The following is a 24902-nucleotide window of genomic DNA, read 5'->3' as shown; positions in this document are numbered from 1 at the left end:
AGAAGTCTCAATGCACAGTGTGAGTGCAATTACATACACTACACACTATGTGGTACAGTCTGGAACTATATATAGCATGAGAGGTTGTTGCTCTCATATATTCTGTAATTGCCTGTATGCCTTGTCACCTGCATTACTAGCCCAGTTATAGTGTAAAGGTTAAGCTAATATGAAAATGTCAAACACATCATTAGAGAGAAATGTAAGTGAATAAAGTTCCTAATTCATTGTTCTCTATAGTAAAAAAAAAAGGTTACAAAAATAATTTTTATAATCAATAATCATTTTTGCACAGACGTTTCATTAAAATGTGAAATAATTCCTACACAAACCTCCAACCAGTTATATCAAAATGTAGTTCAAGTTGTCAGCTTCACAAAGCAGCTTTCAGATTTAAAATTGGTTGGATTGAGATATAATGCTTTAAGTCATAGCAGTGACTGTTACTATGTACTAATGGGGCAGGCTGCTGTAGCATCTGAGGAACTGGCACTGACAATGTCGATATCCAAGTCAGTCATATTAGTCTGTATCACAGCAGTCTTCACTGTTGTCCACCAGTGAATATAAAACATCAGCTTAAATCTTACATTCAAATCTCCTCAGTAGCAAAAAAGGATAATAAATATTCAGGGAGTCCATTAGTTCTTGCTCTGACTCATGTAGACCAGGAATTTGGAGACACAAATAGGTATAAGTCTGAAATCATCTGTGCATCAAGAAAACCAGCAATTTGTACTAACATTTCTTTCATGCATGAGCTTCCTGTGCTTTTGCCCTCTGTTGGCACCTCTGACTATCCAGCCATTATGTGGAATGCTGGTAACTGGCCCTCCAAGCCCATACAGTACATGCAGCGTGCTGAAAATGTACACCAGAGGCAATGAGGCAGTTGGGCCTTCTTATGAACACTACCGACTCTACCCTTATTTATGAGGCCACTGACCCTTCACTTCCATATCTGGGTCCATCCTTTATAAAGCTATCCCACTAAAGAGAGGATCAATTACTAATAAGATTCTGACTATTGTCAGAAAAAAAATCAAGACAGCAAAGCAGCAATACTACTAGAATGAGGTGGGGGAATTGCAGTGCTGTAGCTCAAAACAGTGGTGATGATGTGGTATGGGCTGTGGTACTTCAAGACCCCAACACCTTGTAACTCTCTGGCCAAACATTTTGCTTCAGTATGGGACCAAGTGGTCTACAATATTCCACCTGAGGAGGATGACTCTGCAAAATTAATCCAGGGAAAGCACCGGACTGCACTCCCTTTTGGGTTTTAAAGACTTTTCATGAAGAACTGCGTCTGTGTTATGTAATGTTTTTCATACACATATCCAACACAATCACTTCCCAAAAACATAAAGATACTTTGGTCAAAGCTTTTCCCAAAAAAATCAACTGACAATGAATTGAACCAAGACTGGATATGGTAATCAGAGCCAAGACTACATCCCCTCTCCACCGTCTTCATTGATTTCTGGAAAAAAACATCAGTAGAGTTTCCTCCTTTAATCTGCTTGGAGGTCAGATATCATCTGATTTATCTCGGGGTGCCTACATTAACTATTTGCTCTCAAAGACAAGGCCATGGATTCATTACCGTAGTGTTGCCAAAAGAGGGAGTTTTCTATGTGATGTTCTAAAACAGATATACATGACCTTCATTAGTCCCTGAGTATGCTAGCCCAGTTTGGGTTGGGCTGACAAAAGGCCTCTCAGAGGGACTGGAGAGAATACAAAATCCATACTGTAGAATCATCAGCATTCCAACTTATATTCCTAGCAACATCATCAAAGGTCATTCACCCAATCACCTGTATGATTTTCTGCCTACAGCCTCAACACCCAATTACTCACTTTGCTGATGCAGGGAATATCTAGTGCAAACAAGCAGAACTGAAAGACATGAACTTTCTTTTATTCCTCATACTTAATTAAATGACCTAGTTGTTTTAAGGTTTATGCTCTTAATTTTATCCTAATTTTAACTTGTTCCTGCTTATGATGTGCTGTAATGTTTGACGCATTTCAGGTTTCACTGTTTTAACACTGTTTTTATGCAGTTGTACCCTGCCTTTTCAAATTTCAATAAATGAGACTGAAACATTATGATTTCATGGATTTTAACCAGTCACCTGTAGCACAGGGCCCACTAGCAGATTAAATCACCTCTGACAGTAATCAGACGGCTTCAGGCATAAAACATTAAACTGGAGAACATTGATGTAAATCATGCTTCTGTTCTTAGCAGAGTAATTCCAGAGTAGTTTCCTATGATCACTAACTTGAGCTTTATGTACCCACCTAATTCTGACAGCTTCTTCTGGAACATTTCCTTTTCCTTCTGTAATTGGCCTCTCTCATTCTTCATGTTGTCATTATTGGCCTTTAACTGGTCTCTCTCTCTAGTCAGTCTGGTGTAACTGGTCTGTAACTGGTCTCTCTCTCTAGTCAGTCTGGTGTAACTGGTCTGTAACTGGTTTCTCTCTCTAGTCAGGCTGGTGTAACTGGTCTGTAACTGGTCTCTCTCTGTAGTCAGGCTGGTGTAACTGGTCTGTAACTGGTCTCTCTCTGTAGTCAAGCTGGTGTAACTGGTCTTTAACTGGTCTCTCTCTGTAGTCAGGCTGGTGTAACTGGTCTGTAACTGGTCTCTCTCTGTAGTCAGGTTGTTGAACTTGACCCACAGCACTGTGATGGCAGCCAGCAGGAGAACACACAGCAGCCCCAGACACACTGCAGCCAGTCTGTAGTATCTGCTTCCTGCTGTGTTGATTCCAGAAACTAGAAAAATACACAGTAATATTCACAAATTCAGTGTGTTCACTTTACCTAAAAGCATGACTTTTCTGTGATATATGAAATTGGGTAATGCTTTACAGAAACTACATGAATCAGGGACGAAGGCTGGCTATGTAAAGATCTGGGGCTCAGCCCAGTTCTACAAAACACTGAGTAAACATCTAATGTACAAGTTCAGGTTAGGCTTGTTTTAAAATGAGTGTTTTTTATGTAGGAGATTTAGCTTTTTACAGAAATTTCACACATTCACACATTTTCTCTCACCCGCATACTCACTCTTTCTCTATCGCGCCCTCTCTCTTCCTTTTTGTTTTCTCTCTCTCTCTCTCTCTCTCTCTCTCTCTCTCTCTCTCTGTCTCTATTGCATGATGGGCTCGCTCTCTCACTCCCTTCTCTCTATCGTGCCCTCCCTCTTCCTTTTCTCTCTCTCTCTCTCTCTCTCTCTCTCTCTTGTCTCTTTCCCTCTCTCTCTGTCGCAGTATCTCAAGGAGTTCACAGAGACTGTGCTCAAAAGTTGTGTTGACAATGTCAACTGCACCAACAAACATCCAGTCAGAAACCCTGGATGACAAGTGAGGTCCAGAGGCTTCTGAAAACCATAACACCGCCTTCAGGACAGGTGATAGAGCACAGTACAACGCTGCCAGAGCCAACTTGAAGAGAGGAATTAAGAAGGCTAAGGAAGCCAACAGAAGAAAAATCGGGATTCATCTGATACATAACGACCCTCAGAGGGTGTTGCAAGGGATACAGCAGTTAACCAACTACGGAGGCTGCACCAACAACATTGTGAAGGCAGACGCCTCTCTGGCTGAAGAGCTGAACAGTTTCTTCACCTGATTTGAGACCAGCAGGCCTGCCACAGCTGTACTACCTCCACACGTCTCTAATATCAAAACACTAACACTGCAGGAACAGGAGGTGAGGTGTGTGCTGAGATCAGTAAATCCAAGTCCATCCTGGACCGGATGGGGTACCGAGCAGAGTATGGCAGGCATGCGCTGACCAGCTCACAGGGGTCTTTACCAAGATCTTCAATGTCTCACTGTCACAAGCTATGACTCCATCCTGTTTAAAATCAGCCACCATCATTCCTGTTCCTAAAAAGCCAATCCCTGGGAATCTGAATGACTACAGACCAGTGGCACTAACACCAGTGTTCATGAAGTGCTTCGAGAAACTAGTCCTGCATTACATCAAAGCCTCGCTCCTTCTTTCCACATCAGTTTGCTTACAGAGCCAGCAGGTCCACTGAGAATGCCATTACCACTGCCATCGTTACCCAGTTTGCACCTGGATTAATAACTTTCTCACAAATCACTCACAGAGTGTTCAACTAGGCTCCCACCTCTCCTCCACCGGCCATGCTTTACTCTCTCTAAACCTATGACTGTTCACCAGCTCACCCATCCAACACCATTATTAAGTTCGCTGATCACACTCACCGTCAGGCTCATCTCAGAGGGCGATGAGTCAGCATACAGGGATGAGGTGTACAGACCGTCAGAGTGGTGTTCAGTGAATAACCTGAATCTGAACATCACAACGACTAAAGAAATCATACTGGGCTTCAGGAGGAAACGTGAAGCAGACCTGGCCCCACTCTGTATAAATAGGGTTTGTGTAGAGACGGTGTAGAATTTTACATTTCTGGGGGTCCTTATCTCTGAGGACCTCTTCTGGCCTGCCAACATTATAGCAACTGTCAAGAGAGCACAGCAGAGATTCCATTTCCTGAGAGTTCTCAGGAGGAACAACATGGAGAAGAAGCTGTCGGTGGCCTTTTTCAGAGCCACCATTAGGAGCTTTTTGTCCTACTGTATCTCAGTATGGTACGCAGGCTGACTTCCCGCTGGTGTCCCTAGAGGACATCGCCACCTCATGCTACCTTAGCAGGGCTGCCAATATTACTAAAGACTCCACACACCCTGGTCACCATCTCTTTGGGCTGTTGCCCTCTGGCAGGCGCTACATGCTCGCCAAAACACGCACCTTCACACTCAGAGACAGCGTCTTCCCCAGGGCCATTGCCACATTAAACGCACAAGCAGAGCTTACAATGACAAAGTCATTCAATATATTAGTGTTATGCAGATAACACATCTAAACCTTTGAAGTACTTTGGCACAAGTTCATGTTATATGGATCATTCGATCATTTTGATTGAGTGACAGTGAGCTGCTGTAGATCAACAAATTAGCTAAAATGTATTTAGCTACCAGTTCCTGCACTTGTATGACCTGTCGATTGTGATGTTGCACGAGTCCATCTAAAATGTAAGCTTTAAAACCTGCTAGTGGCCTGCAAGTTCTCGTCAGCAAATTCCTGCTTTGAAAGAGGATCACAGGGAACCATTTGGTATAGGACTAGTGTGTGTGTGTGTGTGTGTGTGTGTGTACCTGAGGTCATAGTTTCTTTACGGCTTCTGGTCACACCCGTCTCTGGGACATCTTCATTGGCGTAGATGTCCTCATAATCGTTGCTGTCGTCTGAATGAGTTGATGTGTTGTCTGTTGTAATTCCTGAATTTGCATATATATCCTCATTCATCTTCAGCCCTTTGATCTTCTGTAAACGTGTTGATGCCATTAAGTGGATTTTTGCTTTGATTTTTGCTGTATCTGCAGATTTGAAGTCTCCACTACAGTCTTCTGCTCTCAAAGTGACTCTGTGTGGGTGATACTGCTAAATACATACTTGCTCTCAGGACAGGAAGTTTAGGCATTTCATACCAGCTTTGACACCCGTCTCTGTCACTGCTCTCTGTCTCCAGGAACTATTTTTATAATTTTTTTTTGGTTTCTAACCAGAGAGATCAGTTCCTGTGGTTTGTGCTCTGTGTGAAAGATTAAAATAAAGTTGTCATGGTGTCTATCCTGTAACTGTTTGCCATTTCTGAGTATAGTCATGAAGAAAAGTCATTGCTCTCCTCTAGTACTGGGATTAATACCAGACAGAACTACATAGGTGAGAGAGGTAGGATATTAAGATGATTTCAAGGCCCCCAAAGATACACAAAGATGGTACTTTTTTGCTCACTAAAAGATTTTTTATTAAAATATATCTTATTCATTAAATAACAATCAAAAAAAGTTTTAGATACAGTGCCTGCAGCAAAGCATCTTCCATTCCAGTAATAGGTTTGCTTTGACAGCTGCTTTTGAAAAGATATTCAGCCAGCTGAACGCAGTATGTTGATATGAAGTGGTGTTGCTTGGTAAAAGTTAAGGAAATATGGAGCTATAGCAAAATAAAGTAAGGTCAGGAAAATGTTGGCACATTTTAATGGTGTGACTGGTTCTGCTACAGAAAATGAGATGAGTTCTATGAATAAAGTTTTCAGGGAGCGCCTCTGTGCTGGTCTGTGTACCATGATGTGTTCAGGCAGCCTGATCATCTATATTAATAAGAGTGCATGAGAAACTGACCTGTGAGCTCAGCAGTGAGATTGTGACAGATAAGACCCTCTGCGCTGTGTCTACAAGTCACATGGTTGTTTTACATGCAGAGGGACGTCACATGCAGCACAAGTTTTCATGCAAGTGTTGCACATCCTTTAATCATAGCTTTATCTCATATCAAACATCCTTGTGCTCCTGCATGAACTTAAAGTTGCCTACCAAAATGGCTGCAGTGTCATTGTGTGACGTCATCAGAGTTCTATAAATTTCCAGGAGTAAGTATGTATGCAGTAGTTTTGCTTAATAAATCAGGTTGCTTAATAACCACCATTGCTACGTTTTCATATGATTGCACCCAGCTAAGACTGACCTTGCACTTGGGCATGAAGCCCTCCCTGAAAACTGTTGTTAGTTATGACCAATTTAGCAGGAACGAATGTCTGAGCAAGAACTGTTGGTGCATTGAGCCCCAGTACAAGCCATTGAAGTGATCTGTCATGTTTGCTAGAGGCATGCAGTGAGAACACATGCTTTGTAGCATAATTTGTCATGATACTGGAAGTGTCCATCCGAGTGTGGATAAACTGTATACTGTACTGTATATTTCTATCTCAGTAACTGCTGACGCCTGACTGCGTATACCTACATATCACAGTATGTTAAATATCTCTGCACCTTATCCTTAGAAATGTCCAGAAATGAGTGCCGTGTCAGTACTGTGCTGCACTGTCCTGTCTGTTTACTGTGTCTAATGTCTGTTTTATTTATCATACTCAATGTTTTTTTTTGCTCCACTGTGTACTTGTAGATAGATGGAATGACAATAATAGCTTCTTGACTTGACTTGACTCGACTGTAGCAATGAATCGATGAAATTAGTCAGCAATTACGTTCAAATACACTGTCCTGTTCAGAAATTCTTAAGTGGATATCAGAGTTCCGAATTTTTGACAGGAAACCGTTCCCCACACCATCATACTGCACCACCAACATGTATTGTTGATCCAACTAGATGTTCGTTGCACCAAATTCTGATCCTTCCATCAGCGTGCTGCAAACGAAACCTGAGGAGGATGTTAGCAGCAGTTTCTTTAAGGCCTGTAAGTTAAGTGATTTGAGCCGATGCAGATCGGACTTGTTGTAGCACATGCCACACATACTTGATTGGATTGAGGTCTGGAGAATGTGGAGGCCAGGACAACACCTTAAACTCTGTCGTGTTCCTCAAACAATTTGTTCAATTTAGGAAAGTGGCATGTGTCAAATTGATGTCCACATGAATGCCCAGACTCCAAGACTTGGTTTTCCAGACTTGGTTTTCCAAGAAGAACGTTGCCCAGGACATTCCCTCCACTAGCTTGTCTTCTTCCCACAGTGTATCTTAGTGCCATCATTTCCTAGGTAAACAGCGCGCACAAACCTGGCCGTCCATGTGATGTACAAGAAAACAAGACTCATCTGAACTGATGACCTTCCATTGTTCCAAAGTCTAGTTCTGATGCTTGCCTGCACATGGTAGCCACTTTCAACCAAGGACGGGTTAGCACTCTTACAGTTTTGCGGATACGCAGCCCCATAAGCAGAAGTGTGAAATGCACTGTGGGTTGTGACCATCCTGTAATCATCACTCTAAGTTGATCTGACTTGTGCCACAGTTGCCCTTTTGTTGGTTCAGACCCGATTGGAAAGCCTCCACATCAATAAGCCTTGGGTGCTCCACACCCTGTCGCCAGTTTGTGTCTGTTCTCAGACCACTGTCAATACATACTCACCACTTCTGACTGGGAGCTCCTCATAAGCCTTCCTGTTTTAAAGATGCTCTAACCCAGTTGTCTGGCTATGACGATTTGGCCCTTGTCAGATTTGCTCAAGTCGTCACACATGCACATTTCTCCTACATCCAGAATCAACTGTTTACATTCTGTCTAATACATCCGAGACCAAGACGTGTGCCATTTAGTTCTGAAATGATTTTTCGACAAAACTCGATTAACTCAATTAGTAACAATCATATATACAAATTCTTTGCATCGAATCTTCATCTAATCAATAAAACTACATCCAGCTCACTGTGTTTCACATGAATGATTAATACTGTCACACAGGGTGCTTATGCTGTGGGCAGGTGACGTGAAGGAGACCTGATTTGATGGTGTAGATTGTAAAACGGAGAAAAAGAGAGAACATAGCAAAAGAGGGGCGAACAGAAGAGACAGGCCAGAGGAAATGACAAAGTTTACAAAATTTGGCATCATTTTAAGCTGAAAACGCTGTACACCTGTCTTATTTTCTCTTTTGTATATTTACTATTGCTCTTTGAAAAAACTCAACTTCAGCAGTTGCCAACTGACGTTACTTTGTAGAGCAAGTAGCACCGGAGACCCTCCCCTTGGTCTAATATGATTGGCTGTGCCAGTTAGTATTCCCCAAAGCTAAACAGCAGAGGACTGTCTTCTCTTATGTTATGTTAGATCTCTGGTAGCACAGCTGAGGCAGCAGTAAATTACAGCAGCGACGCCTCCCCCAGTTCACACCCTGCTAACACAGTATATTTCGAGACACAGTGGTATGACTGAATAATGAAGAAGTAATGAGAAAAAACTACTGGTTATTTGAACTAATAATGTAGATTTATCAGTGGGGGCTAACATTTTAAAACTGGCCTAGCAACACCCCCTGGCTTCATCAACCGAATTCCTTAAAGATAACAGTTAAATGTAAAAAAGAAATGGTTTTCTTTTCAGTGGCCTTTAGCTTTTTATGGAGTTGTGCTTCTTTTCTATCAATAGTGTACAATGATAAGTTTGAACACTTGTTCAACAAATGCGCAAACGTTCAAGGGTCCGAAGCACAACCCACATTACAAAATGTTCTTCCACATATTGTTTCCACCAGAGAGGTCTCCAAATCCCCAAAACTTACAGATCAACCCTCTGAAAGTGATCCCTTTGAGAAAGATTATTTTGTTACCTGAAAGATTATTTTGTTACCTGAAAAAGTGAAAAAGACCCTTTTTGTGATTTTTGTACCTCTTGGTCAGCTATAATGTGGGATACTGGTAGACTCCTGCTGGCTGCTTCTACCACATCACTATTCTCCAAGCACTCAAACTCTCCAGGTGCCCTCTAGTGGCACCTCTTAGAGCTCTAGCTTTATTATGAACAAACAGCTTCTGCCACTTTTTGTTTACTTGTTCTGTATGAGCGCCTGCAATGGGAGTCACACAGAATGTAATATTAACATTTGTATTCTCTCTCATAAACAGCTTTTTCCCAGATTGTTTAAGACCATAATGATTTCCAGAATATTACAAACTTTCATTTTCAGTCATTCAGTATTTATTATCCTCGTTTCCTGCAGTTTCTTTCATCTGTGTTCCTGTATTTTATCTAATTAACACTACAGATCATGTATGAGGCCTGTTTATGACCTGTGTCACTCAGATAACAGCAATGTCCTTTTAAATGCCATATGATATTTCAAAACCAAATATGTTTTAAATGTATGGGTAAACTGTCTGGGTCAGCTTGATAGCTAACTAACTAAGACAAATTAGGGTAAAAGCTGTACTGAGGTTTGGGAACCATTATATTTTGCTGTACACGGTAAATAAAGTCTACCTAACCAAACAGGCTGGGAAAGCATGTAACTATCATACATGATCTCCTATTGTCAGACTTACTAAGCTAACAGTTGCTTCTAGAGCTCCTTTAACCAACATTTCTAAAAAAGAACCACTGAAGGATTTGATTCACCTGTAACTGTATGATAGCAAGTTCTCTAGTTGCTTCTGGATTGGCAGTCTATTGAATTGAAATGCCTTCCCTTGTGGTGGAAGCTGATGTAGCATGCTAATTGTTAGCCACTTAGCTCCCTACGTATCCAAAAGTAGGTTTCTATGGTATTACTCCAAAAATAATCCTTTTGGCACCTTAAAAGATAATAAAAAGATAATACAGCAATATTATGAAACATGCTGTCAATATGTACATATTTTTTGTTGCTTACTGTGTACAAATGTTTTTGAATAAGCAGCTAAGAGAACCATCTCTCTGTTTTAGGCAGTGGGGAACCCTCAGGGCCTTCTGGCCTTCTAGGCCTTCAGAAAGGCCCTAATGTTTTCTGGAAAATAAAAAGGGCTGTAATTTTTATTTGATTTTTATTCAAGATACAATTTTGGATTAAGTTTTGGACGGAAACAAAAGGGTTCAATTTTAAAACACTGAGTGGTAAATTATACAAGGTAAATACAAGGAGAATTGTATGCTAATATATCTGTCAGAAACTTCAGTGAAACCTGTACACTCAAAATAATGCTGGGTCTGATCCACTCAGACCAGCACAACACACACTAACACACCACCAGCACATCAGTGTTACTGCAGTGCTGAGAATGATGCACCACCCAAATAGTACCTGCTCTGTGAGGGTCCATGTGGGTCCTGACCACTGAAGAACAGGGTAAAAGGGGGCTAACAAAGTATGCAGAGAAACAGATGGACTACAGTCTGTAATTGTAGAACTACAAAGTGCACCTATATAGTAAGTGGAGCTGATAAAATGGACAATGAGCGTACAAGGAGGTGGTCATAATGTTATGTCTGGTCGGTGTGTTTTATTATTTATTTATTTATTTATTTATTCATTCCCCCCCCAAAAAAAACACAGCAAACATTGAATTGGTGTCGACACTTCGTGCTGTGACTTGTATTGATATAATGATTCGGTGCTTTGCTTGAAACGCTGTAGTCACGTGATAACCACCAACGAAGCTTTGTTACGTCACTGAAACCCATTGAAATACCTCATACTTCTTCCATGGGGTTAAACTGGTGAACTCCAAAACGGTTGTTTTCAGCAGTCATATTTCAAACATTTTATACCTTATTCATGCATTGTTTCTACACTGATCCACACATAAAGACATGTCTATAATTGGGCTATTTTTGTGTCTGAAGCCATTCACACCCACTTACCCAGAGGAAGTCCAAAAGTGTGTGAAAAAGCCCAAACTCGAGAGTTTCCACATGAAAGAAAGACTGAGTGACACTTACACTGACAGAAGACATCACAGAGATTGTCCCATTAATTAAACTGATCTATCATGGAAGGCTCAAGAAAGAGACCCAGGCCTCAAGTATGGGGTCACTTTTATTTAGCCAGCCAAAATAAAGTGAGATATATGATATGCAACCAAATGCTATCATACCCAGATAACACCTCTTCAGTGCTTCTTGACATCATTATAATTATTTCCATTACCACAAATATTACAATATGACTCTTTAAGTTTATGATGTATGCAAGCCAACGTAATGGGAAAATAAAGTTATTTTTAATATGATTTTCTTTGTCCATAGTTAATATAAGATATATAAGAAAGCTTCAATGGAAATTATGAAAATCAATAGGAAGGGCAATTTCACTGTAGGAAATTGAACTGGACAGTAGATGGCAGCATGGAGCCAGGTGTCAAATGCTTCAAAACACTGAACCATTTTCCAGTACAATGGGTTCAACTGGGTTCGAAAAGCTTGGTAACGGCCATCACTAGTTAAAAAGCCAAAAAGAGTCAAAAGTACAAAAAAGGGTCAAAACATGAGAGAAAACTGAAAAACTACATATGTTTATCAGAACATCACTTTTGTACATGTTAAAGGCTGCAACACTCCCGGCCACCAGAGGGAGATGACGCACACCTCTCAAGGCCAATCAAGCCCCCAATCATACACCTGGGAAGAGGGCTTCATAAGCACCGAGGAGACACCAATGGTTGTGTCTTTGTTGCTCCAGACTCCACTCAAGGTTCTCTTCTCTGTTTTCTGTCTCTGAGAGAGAAAAATAAATAGAACACAAAGGAATCCTCCTTTCTTCTCTTCTGTTTTTGTTTCGTTTCTGTTGGGAAAGTCATTTGTCGCTTTAGTTTTTAAGTTCTCTCTCTACTTCTGAGAAAGCCAGTTTACCCCAGGCATCCCTTGTTCTCTCTTCCTGATGGAACCAAAACTGGTGGGTTTAGAATTCGGATATGTTGCCACCTTCACCTTCAGTAGTTTAGTGGTAGAGTATTCGCACAGCCAGGTTCGATCCCCAGCCCCATCACTTGTTTGTTTTTCTTTGAGCTCATCCCTCCCATTGTACTTTAGCTTGACACTTGGGTCCTGTCTCCCTAAAAGCTGTTTTGGCTCACCTGGTAGGCCTCTGGGATATAATTCGGAGGGCCTGGGTTCACATCTTCTGTCTGGTGAGCCGCACCACGGCTAAATGCATTTAAATGTTAAATGCAGTTTAAAAAGTCATGGTGTTACTGAAGTAACCTACACACAATTCAGCTAAATCTTGAATTAGAATCTACAGTACTGTAAAAAAGTATTCGCCCCCTTCCCAATTTCTTCCATTTTTTGGCATATTTGTCACCACTGAATGTTTCAGATAATCAAACTACTTTTAATATTAGACAAAGATAACCCAAGTAAACACAAAATGGTTTTTTAAAATGATGTGAAACAAAGTCACTAAAATCTGCCAGTCTGGAAAAGGTTGCAAAGCCATTGTAAAGGCTCTGGAACTTCAGCGAAACACATGGAGAGCCATTATCCACAAATGAAGAAAACTTGAAACAGTAGTGAATATTCCCAGGAGTGGCCGGCCCACCAAAATTTCACCAAGAGCACATCAACGACTCATCTAGGAGGTCACAAAAGAACACAGATGAAAGAACTGCAGGCCTCACTTGCTTCAGATAAGGTCAATGTATATGATTCCACAATAAGAAAGACACCAGGCAAAAATGGCCTCCACTGCTGATCGGAAAGAACACAAAGGCTCGTCCTGCATTTGCCAAAAGTCATCCAGATGACCCCCAAGACATTTGGAATAATATCCTGTGGACTGACAAGTCAAAGGTGCATCTTTTTGGAAGATACACTATATTGCCGAAAGTATTTGCTCGCCTGCCTTCACACGCATATGAACTTGAGTGACATCCCATTCTTAATCCATAGGGTTTACTATGATGTCGGCCCACCCTTTGCAGCTATAACAGCTTCAACTTTTCTGGGAAGGCTTTCCACATCCAGATTGCCAGACAGAGAAGCGTGATTCGTCACTCCAGAGAACACGTCTCCACTGCTCTAGAGTCCAGTGGCGGCGCTTTACACCAGGGCATTTGACGCTCTGCATTGCGCTTGGTGGTGTAAGGCTTGGATGCAGCTGCTCAGCCATGGAAACTCATTCCATTAAGCTCTCTACACTGTTCTTGAGCTAATCTGAAGGCCACATGAAGCTTGGAGGTCTGTAGCGAATGACTCTGCAGAAAGTTGGCGACCTCTGCGCACTATGCACCTCAGCATCCGCTGACCCCGCTCTATTTTACGTGGCCTAACACTTCGTGGCTGAGTCGCTGTCATTCCCAATCACTTCCACTTTGTTATAATACCACTGACAGTTGATTGTGGAATATTTAGTAGTGAGGAAATTTCATGACTGGACTTGTTGCAGAGGTGGCATCCTATCACAGTACCATGCTGGAATTCACTGAGCTCATGGACCCATGAATTCTGCTCTCTATCAGAAAAAGTAAAAAAAGCAGAATAGAAAATACTTTTTCACCAAATGTACATCTTTTGTAAAGTATTTATACAGTCCCTGTTTGACACTCACTTACTGAAAAGACACAGACAACACAGTGAAGAGTTTGTCAATGAATTATCTCCCTTTACAGGGCTACTACACTGACCTGTGTACTATTAAACACAACAGCCAGACCACCAAGTTTTCCCTGGGACTATAACTATAGCCAGTAGCATCATATTGAGGTGGAGGTAATCTCCAGGTTTCTGCTATGACTCAAAGAAAAAACATATCAGAGCTGTTCTGGACAATAAGGTCATTTATTAAAGAAGCTTTGTCCATTACAGCATGACAAGTTCTGGAGTTGATTGGGGTGGGCAGAGGAAAGAGGAAGAGAGCGAAGGACATCAAAGTTGATTGTTTGGTGGCCCTGTCCATTTGTCCAGATGGCAGGGCTAGCGGAGTCTGATGCATAGTAGACAGTGAGTCGAGTTCTGGAGGAGCGGTGGATATACCACGCGTGACGAGTGATGCCGAATAACTGGCATAACATGCATGTAGCGGAGTCCAGAGGATGTCTTTGCTGCAGCGGGCCGTGTGTATATATATGTTTATTAGTAGTTAACATGCCAGACTCAAAAGCTTGTCAGATGGTAATTAAGGGCTCAGGACTTAGCAAAGGGTTATTTTCTTGAGGACAAGCATTCAAATAGAAGTAAAAAGTTTAATATTATTTTTGCACTTGACTCTGTACTTTAATCCTCATCTTGTTAAAATATTGATAAGGACAATTTTGCTGTTTAGTCTCATGTAGACTAAATTAAAAATTTTTCTCACAGATTCCTACAAATATAATTGTATTGTGATTACAGGGATAATCAGCCCAGGTTGACACACGTTCAGATCCAGCACCTTTATAGCGAGATACAGCACAGTCCTCATTTCCTTCATAATCATTGGGTTCCCCCTTAAACCAGAACCTGAAACACAGAGAATCAGATTATCTTCACTATTACACCTCTAGACCTTCTTAGTCAATAATTGCATCATGAAGAGAGTTCAGTTCAGTGGTCTCTTACTTAGTGGTCAAAGCTGAGTTGTCCACCCATTTCCAGACCCCCTCTCTGTGGCTGTCCGTCAGGCCAATCCAAGCTTCGATGCTGCCAAATGCTTTATTGATGAACTCCTGACATGGTACAATATGGCATAATGTGAATATATACAGCTGAAGAACAGTAGTATCTCTCTCTCGCTCTCTCTCTCTCTCTCTCACCTGTTCTTCTCTGCTTTTTATGATCACCAGGTCTGCTCCTCTGTCTCTGCAGTACTGTCTGCTCGCATTCCAGCTCTTCTTCTCAGTAGAGGTGTAGTAGAAACTGTATCTGGAAGTGTTCCTTTCTTGCTCTTTTCACAGAGAAATTCATGCATTAATAGGTCAGTTAATTTAAAGGGGAACTCCAATGATTCTTCAGATCTTCTGCATGATTCAGTCATTATAATGTTAATGCTTCGTGTTTATTTAACTTACTGAGTCAGAATTGTTCACAGTGGTGTTGATAGGAACCATTTGAAGTATTAACTGCCTTTTAAAGCTACACCACAGAAAACTCTTACATTAAATTGTGACAGATATGCTGCTTGATGCCTGAAACACAATTTTACAATAAATTTGATATTAGCTTTTGATCTAAGACATTTTTAATAGTACTTTCAAGGCAGAGAGGGACACGCAGGGCCTTGTAAGGCAACGAGTACCAAAAGAAAAATGTTCCACATTTACCACTGTTTTACTATTATCAAGAGTATATATAAAAACTCTAAAAACTAGATAAAAACTAGACATGTGTAGCTGACACTTTGGACAGCCAAAAGATAGCATGTTTCCACAGTGAACCATTTCACACTAAACCACTCTGAATGACTTTCTTTACATCTCAGTTGCTGAATTATGCTGACATTTTGAAAAATTAGTTTAAGTAAGTCATAAATATCCACTCATACATAGTGTAATTAGGCTTGGCTTAATAGCCTCAATGCCCAGTTACATTGACAACACAATATGTGGTACAATGAGGAACTACATGAGTGGTTGTTGTGCTCTTATATTCTGTAATTGTCTGTATGCCGTCACCTGCATTACCAGCTATAGTGTAAAAGTTAAGCTAATATAAAAAGGTCAAACACATCAGTAGAGAGAAAGGTTAGCAAATAAAGTTCCTAATTCATTGTTCTCAGTAGTGAAAAACACTGTTTTGCTCAGCCCACTGATTATTGACTTCAGAAGGCTGTTCACTGGCTCTTCATCTCAAAATAATAAAGATAATAATAGATGTATGAGGTGGCAGTAATATAATTCTTAAAAAAAAACAAAAAAAACAATAGACCCTGATGATATTCACTCCAAATCATCCTATTTTACTGTAGATACAGATACCAGTAGCACAAGCAGATTAAACCACCCCTGACAGTAATCAGAAGGCTGGAGAAGTGGATAGGCATTGAAAGAATGCATGACAGGCATGAAACATTAAACTGTACAATATGGATGTGAACCATGCTGTCTGTTCTTACCAGAGTAATTCCAGAGTAGTTTCCTATGATCACTAACTTGAGCTTTATTTACTCACCTAATTCTGACAACTTCTTCTGAAGTGTTTCCTTTTCCTTCTGTAATTTGCCCATTTCATTCTTCATGTTGTCAGCACTGGTCTGTAACTGGTCTCTCTCTATAATCAGGCTGTTGTAACTGGTCTGTAACTGGTCTCTGTCTGTAGTCAGGTTGGTGTTACTGGTCTGTAACTGGTTTCTCTCTATAGTCAGGTTGATGAACTTGATCCACAGCACTGTGATGGCAGCCAGCAGGAGAACACACAGCAGCCCCAGACACACTGCAACCAGTCTGTAGTATCTGCTCTCTGCAGTGTTGACTTCAGAACCTAGAAAAATACACAATAATATTCACCAATTCAGTGTGTTTACTAAAAGCATGACATTTCTGTGGTATATAAAGCTGGGTAATGCTTTACAGGATCTACATGTACATGAATCAGGGGCGCAGGTTGGCCATCTAAAGATCAGGGGCTCAGCCCAGTTCATTGTAGAGTTCTTTCGGGACATCATCCCACATATTTTTTAATTAACCTGTAAAATGTTCAGTTGCTACTCTTTTCATATAAGGATGTAAGAATGCATCAACAAAACGTGTAGCAATTCAGCAGCATTGATTGGCATGTCTTATAAACAAAATCATAAAAAAAACAACAGAAAAAATATAGCCGTAAGCGGCAATGAGCGGGTCCAAGCACGCATAAGCCCAAGAAGCTCTCATGCACTTTGAGCCAAATAGGCCTAATAAGGCCTAATGCAGTTTAGGCCTTCTAGGCAGAGAGGCTGAAAAAAGGTCTGAGTTCCTCAACAGGCCTTCATTTGTCATGAACAATGAGCAGGGGGTTTTAAACCTAATATATGTTTACATTTCAGTTTACTGATCTACAAAGGTTTGAAGAAATACATGAGTAATGGTAAAGTTTCTGTCTTTGTTCCGTATTTTGTTTCTCCATGTTAAAGGCTTTGATAAGCATGACATAAACAGACCCAATGGACCCATAAGGGCCCTCTTAGCATAAAGCATTTATCTCTGAGGATCTCACCTGGTCGGCCAACACTACAGCAACTGTCAACATCCCACCTCATGCTACCATAGCAGGGCTGCCAATATTATCAAAGACTCCACACATGCTGGTAACCACCTCTTCAAGCTGTTGCCCTCTGGCAGGCGCTACAGGCTGGCCAAAACACGCTCCTTCACATTCAGAGACAGCTTCTTTCCCAGGGCCATTACCACATTAAATGCACAAAAACATTGAACTCTATCTTTCACATGACCCATGCAGCTAAATCTACACTTTATCTAATTGTGTTTAATGCAACATCACTGTATAGTCCTTTGTATATCTTTGTCTTGTTGAATGTTCTGTGTTATTTTGAGTGTTGTGTTGTGTTGTTTAGTGTCGTCTTCTTGAATGTTTTGTGCTGTATTGAATATCCTGTGCTTTTTTTTATCTTGAAACAAGATGAGTGGCACTTTTAATTTTGTTGTAAGCAGAGCTTACAATGACAGTCATTCAATATAGTGTTATGCAGATAACACATTCAAACTTATGAAATGTTAATGAATACTTTTTTTTCACAAGTTAATGTTATATATGGATCATTCTAGCAAATTGTTTCAGAGTTGAAAGTACTTTTCTGGCTTTTAACTGAATTGGACTTTGGACTCAAATCTTGTTGGGCTGAGTGACAGTGAGCTACTGTAGATCAGCAAATTAGCTAAAAATGTATTTAGCTACCAGTTACTGCACTTGTATGACCTGTCGATTGTGACGTTGCACGAGTCCATCTAAAATGTAAGCTTTAAAACCTACTAGTGGCCTGCAAGTTCTCATCAGCAAATTCCTGGTTTGAAGAAGGATTGCAGTGTATCATTTGGGATAGGCCTTGTGTGTGTGTGTGTGTGTGTGTGTGTGTGTGTGTGTGTGTGTGTGTGTGTGTGTGTGTGTGTACCTGAGGTCATAGTTCCTTTACGGCTTCTGGTCACACCCGTCTCTGGGATGTCCTCATAATCGTTGCTGTTGTCTGAATGAGTTGATGTGTTGTCTGTTGTAATTCCTGAATTTGCATATATATCCTCATTCATCTTCAGCTCTTTGATCTTTTGTAAACGTGTTGATGCCATTAAGTGGATTTTTGCTTTGATTTTTGCTGTATCTGCAGATGTGAAGTCTCCACTACAGTATTCAGCTCTCAAAGTGACTCTGTCTGGGTGATACTGCTAAATACATACTTGCTCTCAGGACAGGAAGTTTAGGCATTTCATACCAGCTTTGACACCCATCTCTGTCACTGCTCACTGTCTCCGGGAACTTTTTAATTTTTTTGTTTGGTTTCTAACCAGAGAGATCGGTTCCTGTGGTTTGTGCTCTGTGTAAACGGCTAAAATAAAGTTGTCATCATGTCTGTTGCCATTTCTGAGTATAGTCATGAAGAAAAGACATTGCTCAGATACAGTCACCTCTAGAACTGGGATTAATAACAGACAGAACTACATAGGTTTGTTTCATAAAAGGAGTTAGCATATTAAGATGATTTCAAGGCTCCCAAAGAGACACACAGATGGTACTTTTTTGTGTAAAGTTTTCAGGCAGCCCAAAACACCTACCAGCACCTCTGTGCTGGCCTGTGTACCACAATGTGTTCAGGCGGCCTCATCATCTATATTAATGAGAGTGCAAGAGAAACTGACCTGTGAGCTCACTAAAGAAGTGAGATTGTGACAGATAAGACCCTCTGCGCTGTGTCTACAAGTCACGTGGTTGTTGTATATGCATTCAGCAATCTAGCAGCTGTAATCAGTTGATTACAGCTGCTAGACTGTTGAATGTATCTCACTCACTGATCCAATGGTGCACCCCAAACCACACACTTCTATACTTCACCTAGTACACTAAAGAGTGTACTTCTAATGGTACTGCACTGTTTTTAAATACTATTTAGTGTGCTAGTGCTAGCAGTTTGGGATGCAGCAGAAGTAACGCAGTGGGAAATCTCAGCTATTTAGATTTTAGCTTTCATTTGTTATCACTACAGCAAATCAACACTCCACAAATCAATACAAGGTGTGCCTGATGCCCATCCCCGGTGTTCAAAAAGACGGCCGTGAGAGCCAGCAGGAAGGCGTAAACCCTGAGCATAGACAAAAGCCAATAATGACCGCAAGGGAAGGATGACAACCATGAGGGCTGGGGGACGGAGGCCAAGTCCCAAGCCCTGCCTCTGGGAACATTTTAATGTTGTGATAGGTTCTGCTACGGGATATGAGGTGAGGCAAGGGGTTTATGGATAAAGGTTTCAGGGAGCCCAAAATACTTACCAGCGCCTCTGTGCTGGTCTGTGTGCCACTATGTGTTCAGGTGGCCTCATCATCTATATTAATGAGAGTGCATGAGAAACTGACCTGTGAGCTCACTAAAGATGTGAGATTGTGACAGATAAGACCATCTGCGCTGTGTCTACAAGTCACGTGGTTGTTGTATATGCAGAGGGACGTCACATGGTTACAGTGTGAATTCAATACAGCACAAACTTTCATGCTAGTGTTGCACATATTTTAATTATGGCTTTCTCTCATATCAAACATCCTTGTGCTCCCGCATGAACTTAAAGTTGCCAACCAAAATGGTGGCAGTGTGATTGCGTGATGTCATCAGAATACAATGAATTTCCAGGAGTTGGCATGCATGTAGCTGTTTTGCTTAATAAACCAGGTTGCTTAGCAACCATTATTCCTAAATGTTTTCATATGAATGCACCCAGGTAAGACTGACCTTGCACCACAGCCCTCCCTGAAAACTGTTGTTAGTTATATCCAATTTAGCAGGAAAGAATGTCTTAGCCAAGACCTGTTGGTGCATTGGGCCCCAGTACAAGCCAAGTACTGCACTGTTTTTAAATACTATTTAGTGTGCTAGTGCTAGCAGTTTGGGATGCAGCAGAAGTAACGCAGTGGGAAATCTCAGCTATTTAGATTTTAGCTTTCATTTGTTATCACTACAGCAAATCAACACACACAAATCAATACAAGGTGTGCCTGATGCCCATCCCCGGTGTTCAAAAAGACGGCCGTGAGAGCCAGCAGGAAGGCGTAAACCCTGAGCATAGACAAAAGCCAATGATGACCGCAAGGGAAGGATGACAACCATGAGGGCCGGGGGACGGAGGCCAAGTCCCAAGCCCTGCCTCTGGGAACATTTTAATGTTGTGATAGTTTCTGCTACGGGATATGAGGTGAGGCAAGGGGTTTATGGATAAAGGTTTCAGGGAGCCAAAAACACCCTTCAGCACCTCTGTGCTGGTCTGTGTGCCACTATGTGTTCAGGTGGCCTCATCATCTATATTAATGAGAGTGCATGAGAAACTGACCTGTGAGCTCACTAAAGATGTGAGATTGTGACAGATAAGACCATCTGCGCTGTGTCTACAAGTCACGTGGTTGTTGTATATGCAGAAGGACGTCACATGGTTACAGCGTGAATTCAATACAGCACAAACTTTCATGCTAGTGTTGCACATCTTTAATTATAGCTTTCTCTCATATCAAACATTCTTGTGCTCCTGAATGAACTTAAAGTTGCCTACCAAAATGGTGGCAGTGTGATTGCGTGATGTCATCAGAATACTATGAATTTCCAGGAGTTGGCATGCATGTAGCTGTTTTGCTTAATAAACCAGGTTGCTTAGCAACCATTATTCCTAAATGTTTTCATATGAATGCAACCAGCTAAGACTGACCTTGCAGTACAGCCCTCCCTGAAAACTGTTGTTAGTTATGACCAGTTTAGCAGGAAAGAACATTTTAGCCAAGACCTGTTGGTGCATTGGGCCCCAGTACAAGCCACTGAAGTGATCTGTCATGTCTGCTAGAGGCATGCAGTGAGAATACATGCTTTGTAACATAATCTGTTATGATACTGGAGGTGTCCATCCGAGTGTGGATAAACTGTAGCAATGAATCGATAAAATTAGTCAGCAATTACGTTCAAATACACTGTCCTGTTCAGAATCAGCGGTCCGAATTTGTGCCAGGAAACCGTTCCTCACACCAGCATACTGCACTGCCAACATGTATTGTAGGTCCAACCAGATGTTGCTTGCACCAAATTCTGATCCTTCCATCAGCATGATGCAAAAGAAACCTGAGGAAGATGTTAGCAGCAGATCCTTTAAGTCCTGTAAGTTGAGAAATAGAGCTGATGCAGATCAGACTTGTTCTAGCACATGCCACACATGCTTGATTGGACTGAGATCTGGGGAATTTGGAGGCCAGGAGCCGTATTACAGAAATTTCCTATCTTTTTGTCTTAACTTAAGATCTGACAAGCCAAGATACGATTTTTCACAAATTTGTATTACAGAAGCAAATCTTATCTTAAGATTCTTAAATTATCCTACAGCGTCTTTTCTTATCTCAACTTGGAAATCTTAACTTACTCGAATGAAGTTGACAATCAACTGTCACATCTGTTACCTAGCAACCGACCATACGTGCCCAGCTGAAACATAAACATGTTAAGTTAGTTAGCCAAGGGAATGTTAGCAACCGTTAATGATGTAAAAAACGTCAAATAAAACTAAAGCGCTTAAACTAAACATTAAGAATATAGTGTCAGCGCTTCTTGCTGTTTATCAGAGTGTCGCTACTCCACCTTCAGTTTCATTCCCAAACACTTTATCTGAGCACGCTAAGTCAAAGCACTGTTTTCAGTGTAGATAAATGTAGCATCATTATGCTAGTTATAGTGAACTATGCTGTCTGTCACTGCATAAAATGACAGAAACAGATGGTTAAAACAGAAGTTAAGACAGGTCTGGGGTTGTCTTAAAGTTAAGAAAATATTTAGGATATTTTGGCAACTTAGGATGATTCTGTAATAAGATAAGACTATACACTGATCAGGCATAACATTTAGGCCACCTCCTTGTTTTTGTGCTCATTGTCCATTTTATCAGCTCCATTGTAGTTATACAATTAAAATTAGACTGCAGTCCATCTGTTTCTCTGCATACTTTGTTAGCCCCCTTTCACCATGTTCTTCAGTGGTCAGGACCCCCATGGACCCTCACAGAGCAGGTACTGATGTGGTAGAGGTGCGTTAGTGTGTGTTGCACTGGTCTGAGTGGATCGGACAAAGCAGTGCTGCTGGAGTTTTTAAACACAGTGTCCACTTACTGTCCACTTCTACCTTGACAGTCCACCTTGTAGATGTAAAGTCAGAGACAGTAGCTCATCTGCTGCTGCACAGTTTGTGTTGGTCACTCTCTAGTCCTTCATCAGTGGTCACAGGACGCTGTTGGCTGGATACTTTTAGTTGGTGGACTATACTTGTTTTTTCCCTTCATCTGTCATAATGCTTTGGCTTATCTGTGTATTTTAGTGAGCTTTCTGCCAAAATCCTGACTCAACTTCAGCAGTTACCAACTGGCGTTACTTTGTAGAGCAAGTAGCACCGGAGACCCTCCCCCAGGACTGATATGATTGGCTGAGCCAGTGAGTATACTTTTCCCCGAAGCTAAACAGCAGAGGACTGTCTTCTCTTATGTTATGTTAGACAATCTCTGGTAGCACAGCTGAGGCAGCAGTAAATTTCAGTAGTGACGCCTCCCCCAGTTCACACCCTGCTAACACAGTATATTTTGAGACAGTGGTATGGCTGAATAATGAAGAATTAATGAGAAAAACTACTGGTTATTTGAACTAATAATGTAGATTTATCAGTGGGGGCTAACATTTTAAAACTGGCCCAACAAAATCCCTGTCTTCATCAGTTGGATTCCTTAATGATAACAGTTAAATGTAAAGGAAAAAATGTAAGAGGAAATGGTTTGCTTTTCAGTGCCCGTCAGCTTTTTTATGGAGTTCTGGTTCTTTTCTATCAATAATGTACACTCATAAGTGAACAAACACACAAACATTTAAGGGCCTGAAGCACAGCCCACATTACAAAGTGTTCTTCCACATGTTGCTTTTCCACCAAAAGAGGGCTCCAAATCCCCAAAACTTACAAATCAACCTTTTTAAAAATCCCTTTGAGAAAGATTATTTTGTTACCTCTGTAAAAAAGTGAAAAAAAAGATCATTTTTATGATTTTTGTCATAAAAAATTTTGGTTAGCTATAATGTGGGATACTGTGAGACTCCTGCCAGCTGCTTCTACTACATCACTATTCTCCAAGCACACAAACTCTCCAGGTGCCCTCTAGTGGCACCTCTTAGCAGCTCTAGCTTTTATTATAGACAAACAGCTTCTGTTTTCCAAACCTCCCACTTTTTACTTACTTGTTCTGTATTAGTGCCTGCAAAGGGAGTCACACAGAATTTAATATTAAGACCGTAATGATTTCCAGAATATTGCATTTCCTCCAGTTTCTTTCATCCGTGTTCCTGTATTTTATCTAATTAACACTACAGATCATGTATGAGGCTTGTTTATGGCCTGTGTCGCTCAAATAACAGCAATGTCCTTTTAACTCCTTGAGACCACAGGTGGTTCCAAAACACACTTCATCATATTCTTCATAACTTTCATATTTCATAAGCTACATTGAAAAAGTGGGTGTCATATGAGAGCTGTAACTGTCTTATTTCCAGTCAAATAGATGAGTAATGTAATTTTAAACCCTTATAATATAAGCTGAACTGAATTTTTATTGTCTACTGAAGGTCGACCCATTTTTCCACAAATCTGGGCTATAAACTATAAACAGATGGCGTCTCTTCAGTGATCTGCTCTGTAAAAATTATTTTTATAAAATAATGCAAAGAGTTCAAGATTTTTGGCTTTCAGCAGTAAATTGTAAGCATATAGCAATATGTGTGATCATAAAACAAATGCTCTGTTAATTTGAGGGGAGCTTTTACAAAAAAATTAAAAAATGTACATTTATTTCATGCAGTTACTGAATAATTTTTCTTATGATTTGGTCATGTAAATTCAGGTGGAAACAAAATATACCCTGGAGAATAAGAGGTTAAATGCCATGTGATATTTCAAAACCAAATCTGTTTTAAATGTATGGGTAAATTGTCTGGGTCAGCTTGATAGCTAACTAACTAAGACAAATTAGGGTAAAAGCTGTACTGAGGTTTGGGAGCCATTATACTCTGTTATAAATGGTAATTAAAGTCTAGCTAACCAAGCAGGCTGGGAAAGCATGTAACTATCATACACAATCTCCTATTGTCAGACTTACTAAGCTAACAGTTGCTCCTTTAACCAACATTTCTAGAAAAGAACCACTGAAGGATTTTTTGTTGCTTACTGTGTACAAATGTTTTTGAATAAGCAGCTAAGAGAACCATCTCTCTGTATTAGGCAGTGGGGAACCCTCAGGGCCTTCTAGGGCTTCAGAAAAGCCCTAATAATTTATGGAAAACAAAAAGTGCTGTTATGTTTATTTGATTTTTATTTAAGAGATACAATTTTGGATTAAATTTTGGATGGAAACAAAAGGGTTCAGTTCTTGAAAACACTGAGTGGTAAAATATACAAGGTAAATGTATGCTGCACAGAT

General features: G+C 40.7%; 1 protein-coding gene across 1 annotated transcript in view; it reads right to left on the bottom strand.

Moving 5' to 3' along the window:
• The window catches only part of LOC118816803 (C-type lectin domain family 4 member F-like), a 31382-nt gene that overhangs the window by 1503 nt on the left and 4977 nt on the right, over positions 1–24902 (bottom strand). Inside the window, exons 3-8 of the mRNA XM_036583398.1 lie at positions 23668–23684; positions 14855–14961; positions 14688–14755; positions 5205–5294; positions 4251–4507; positions 2311–2392 (exon numbers count right to left, since the gene is read on the bottom strand). Of these exons, the coding sequence (XP_036439291.1) occupies positions 2311–2392; positions 4251–4507; positions 5205–5294; positions 14688–14755; positions 14855–14961; positions 23668–23684 (621 nt within the window). The remainder of the gene's footprint in view (positions 1–2310; positions 2393–4250; positions 4508–5204; positions 5295–14687; positions 14756–14854; positions 14962–23667; positions 23685–24902) is intronic.

This window comes from Colossoma macropomum, unplaced genomic scaffold, assembly GCF_904425465.1.
Source record: "Colossoma macropomum unplaced genomic scaffold, Colossoma_macropomum, whole genome shotgun sequence".
Taxonomy (NCBI): Eukaryota; Metazoa; Chordata; class Actinopteri; order Characiformes; family Serrasalmidae; genus Colossoma; species Colossoma macropomum.
The sequence above is the reverse complement of the archived record's forward strand: the minus strand, read 5'-3'. Positions and strand labels throughout refer to the sequence as shown.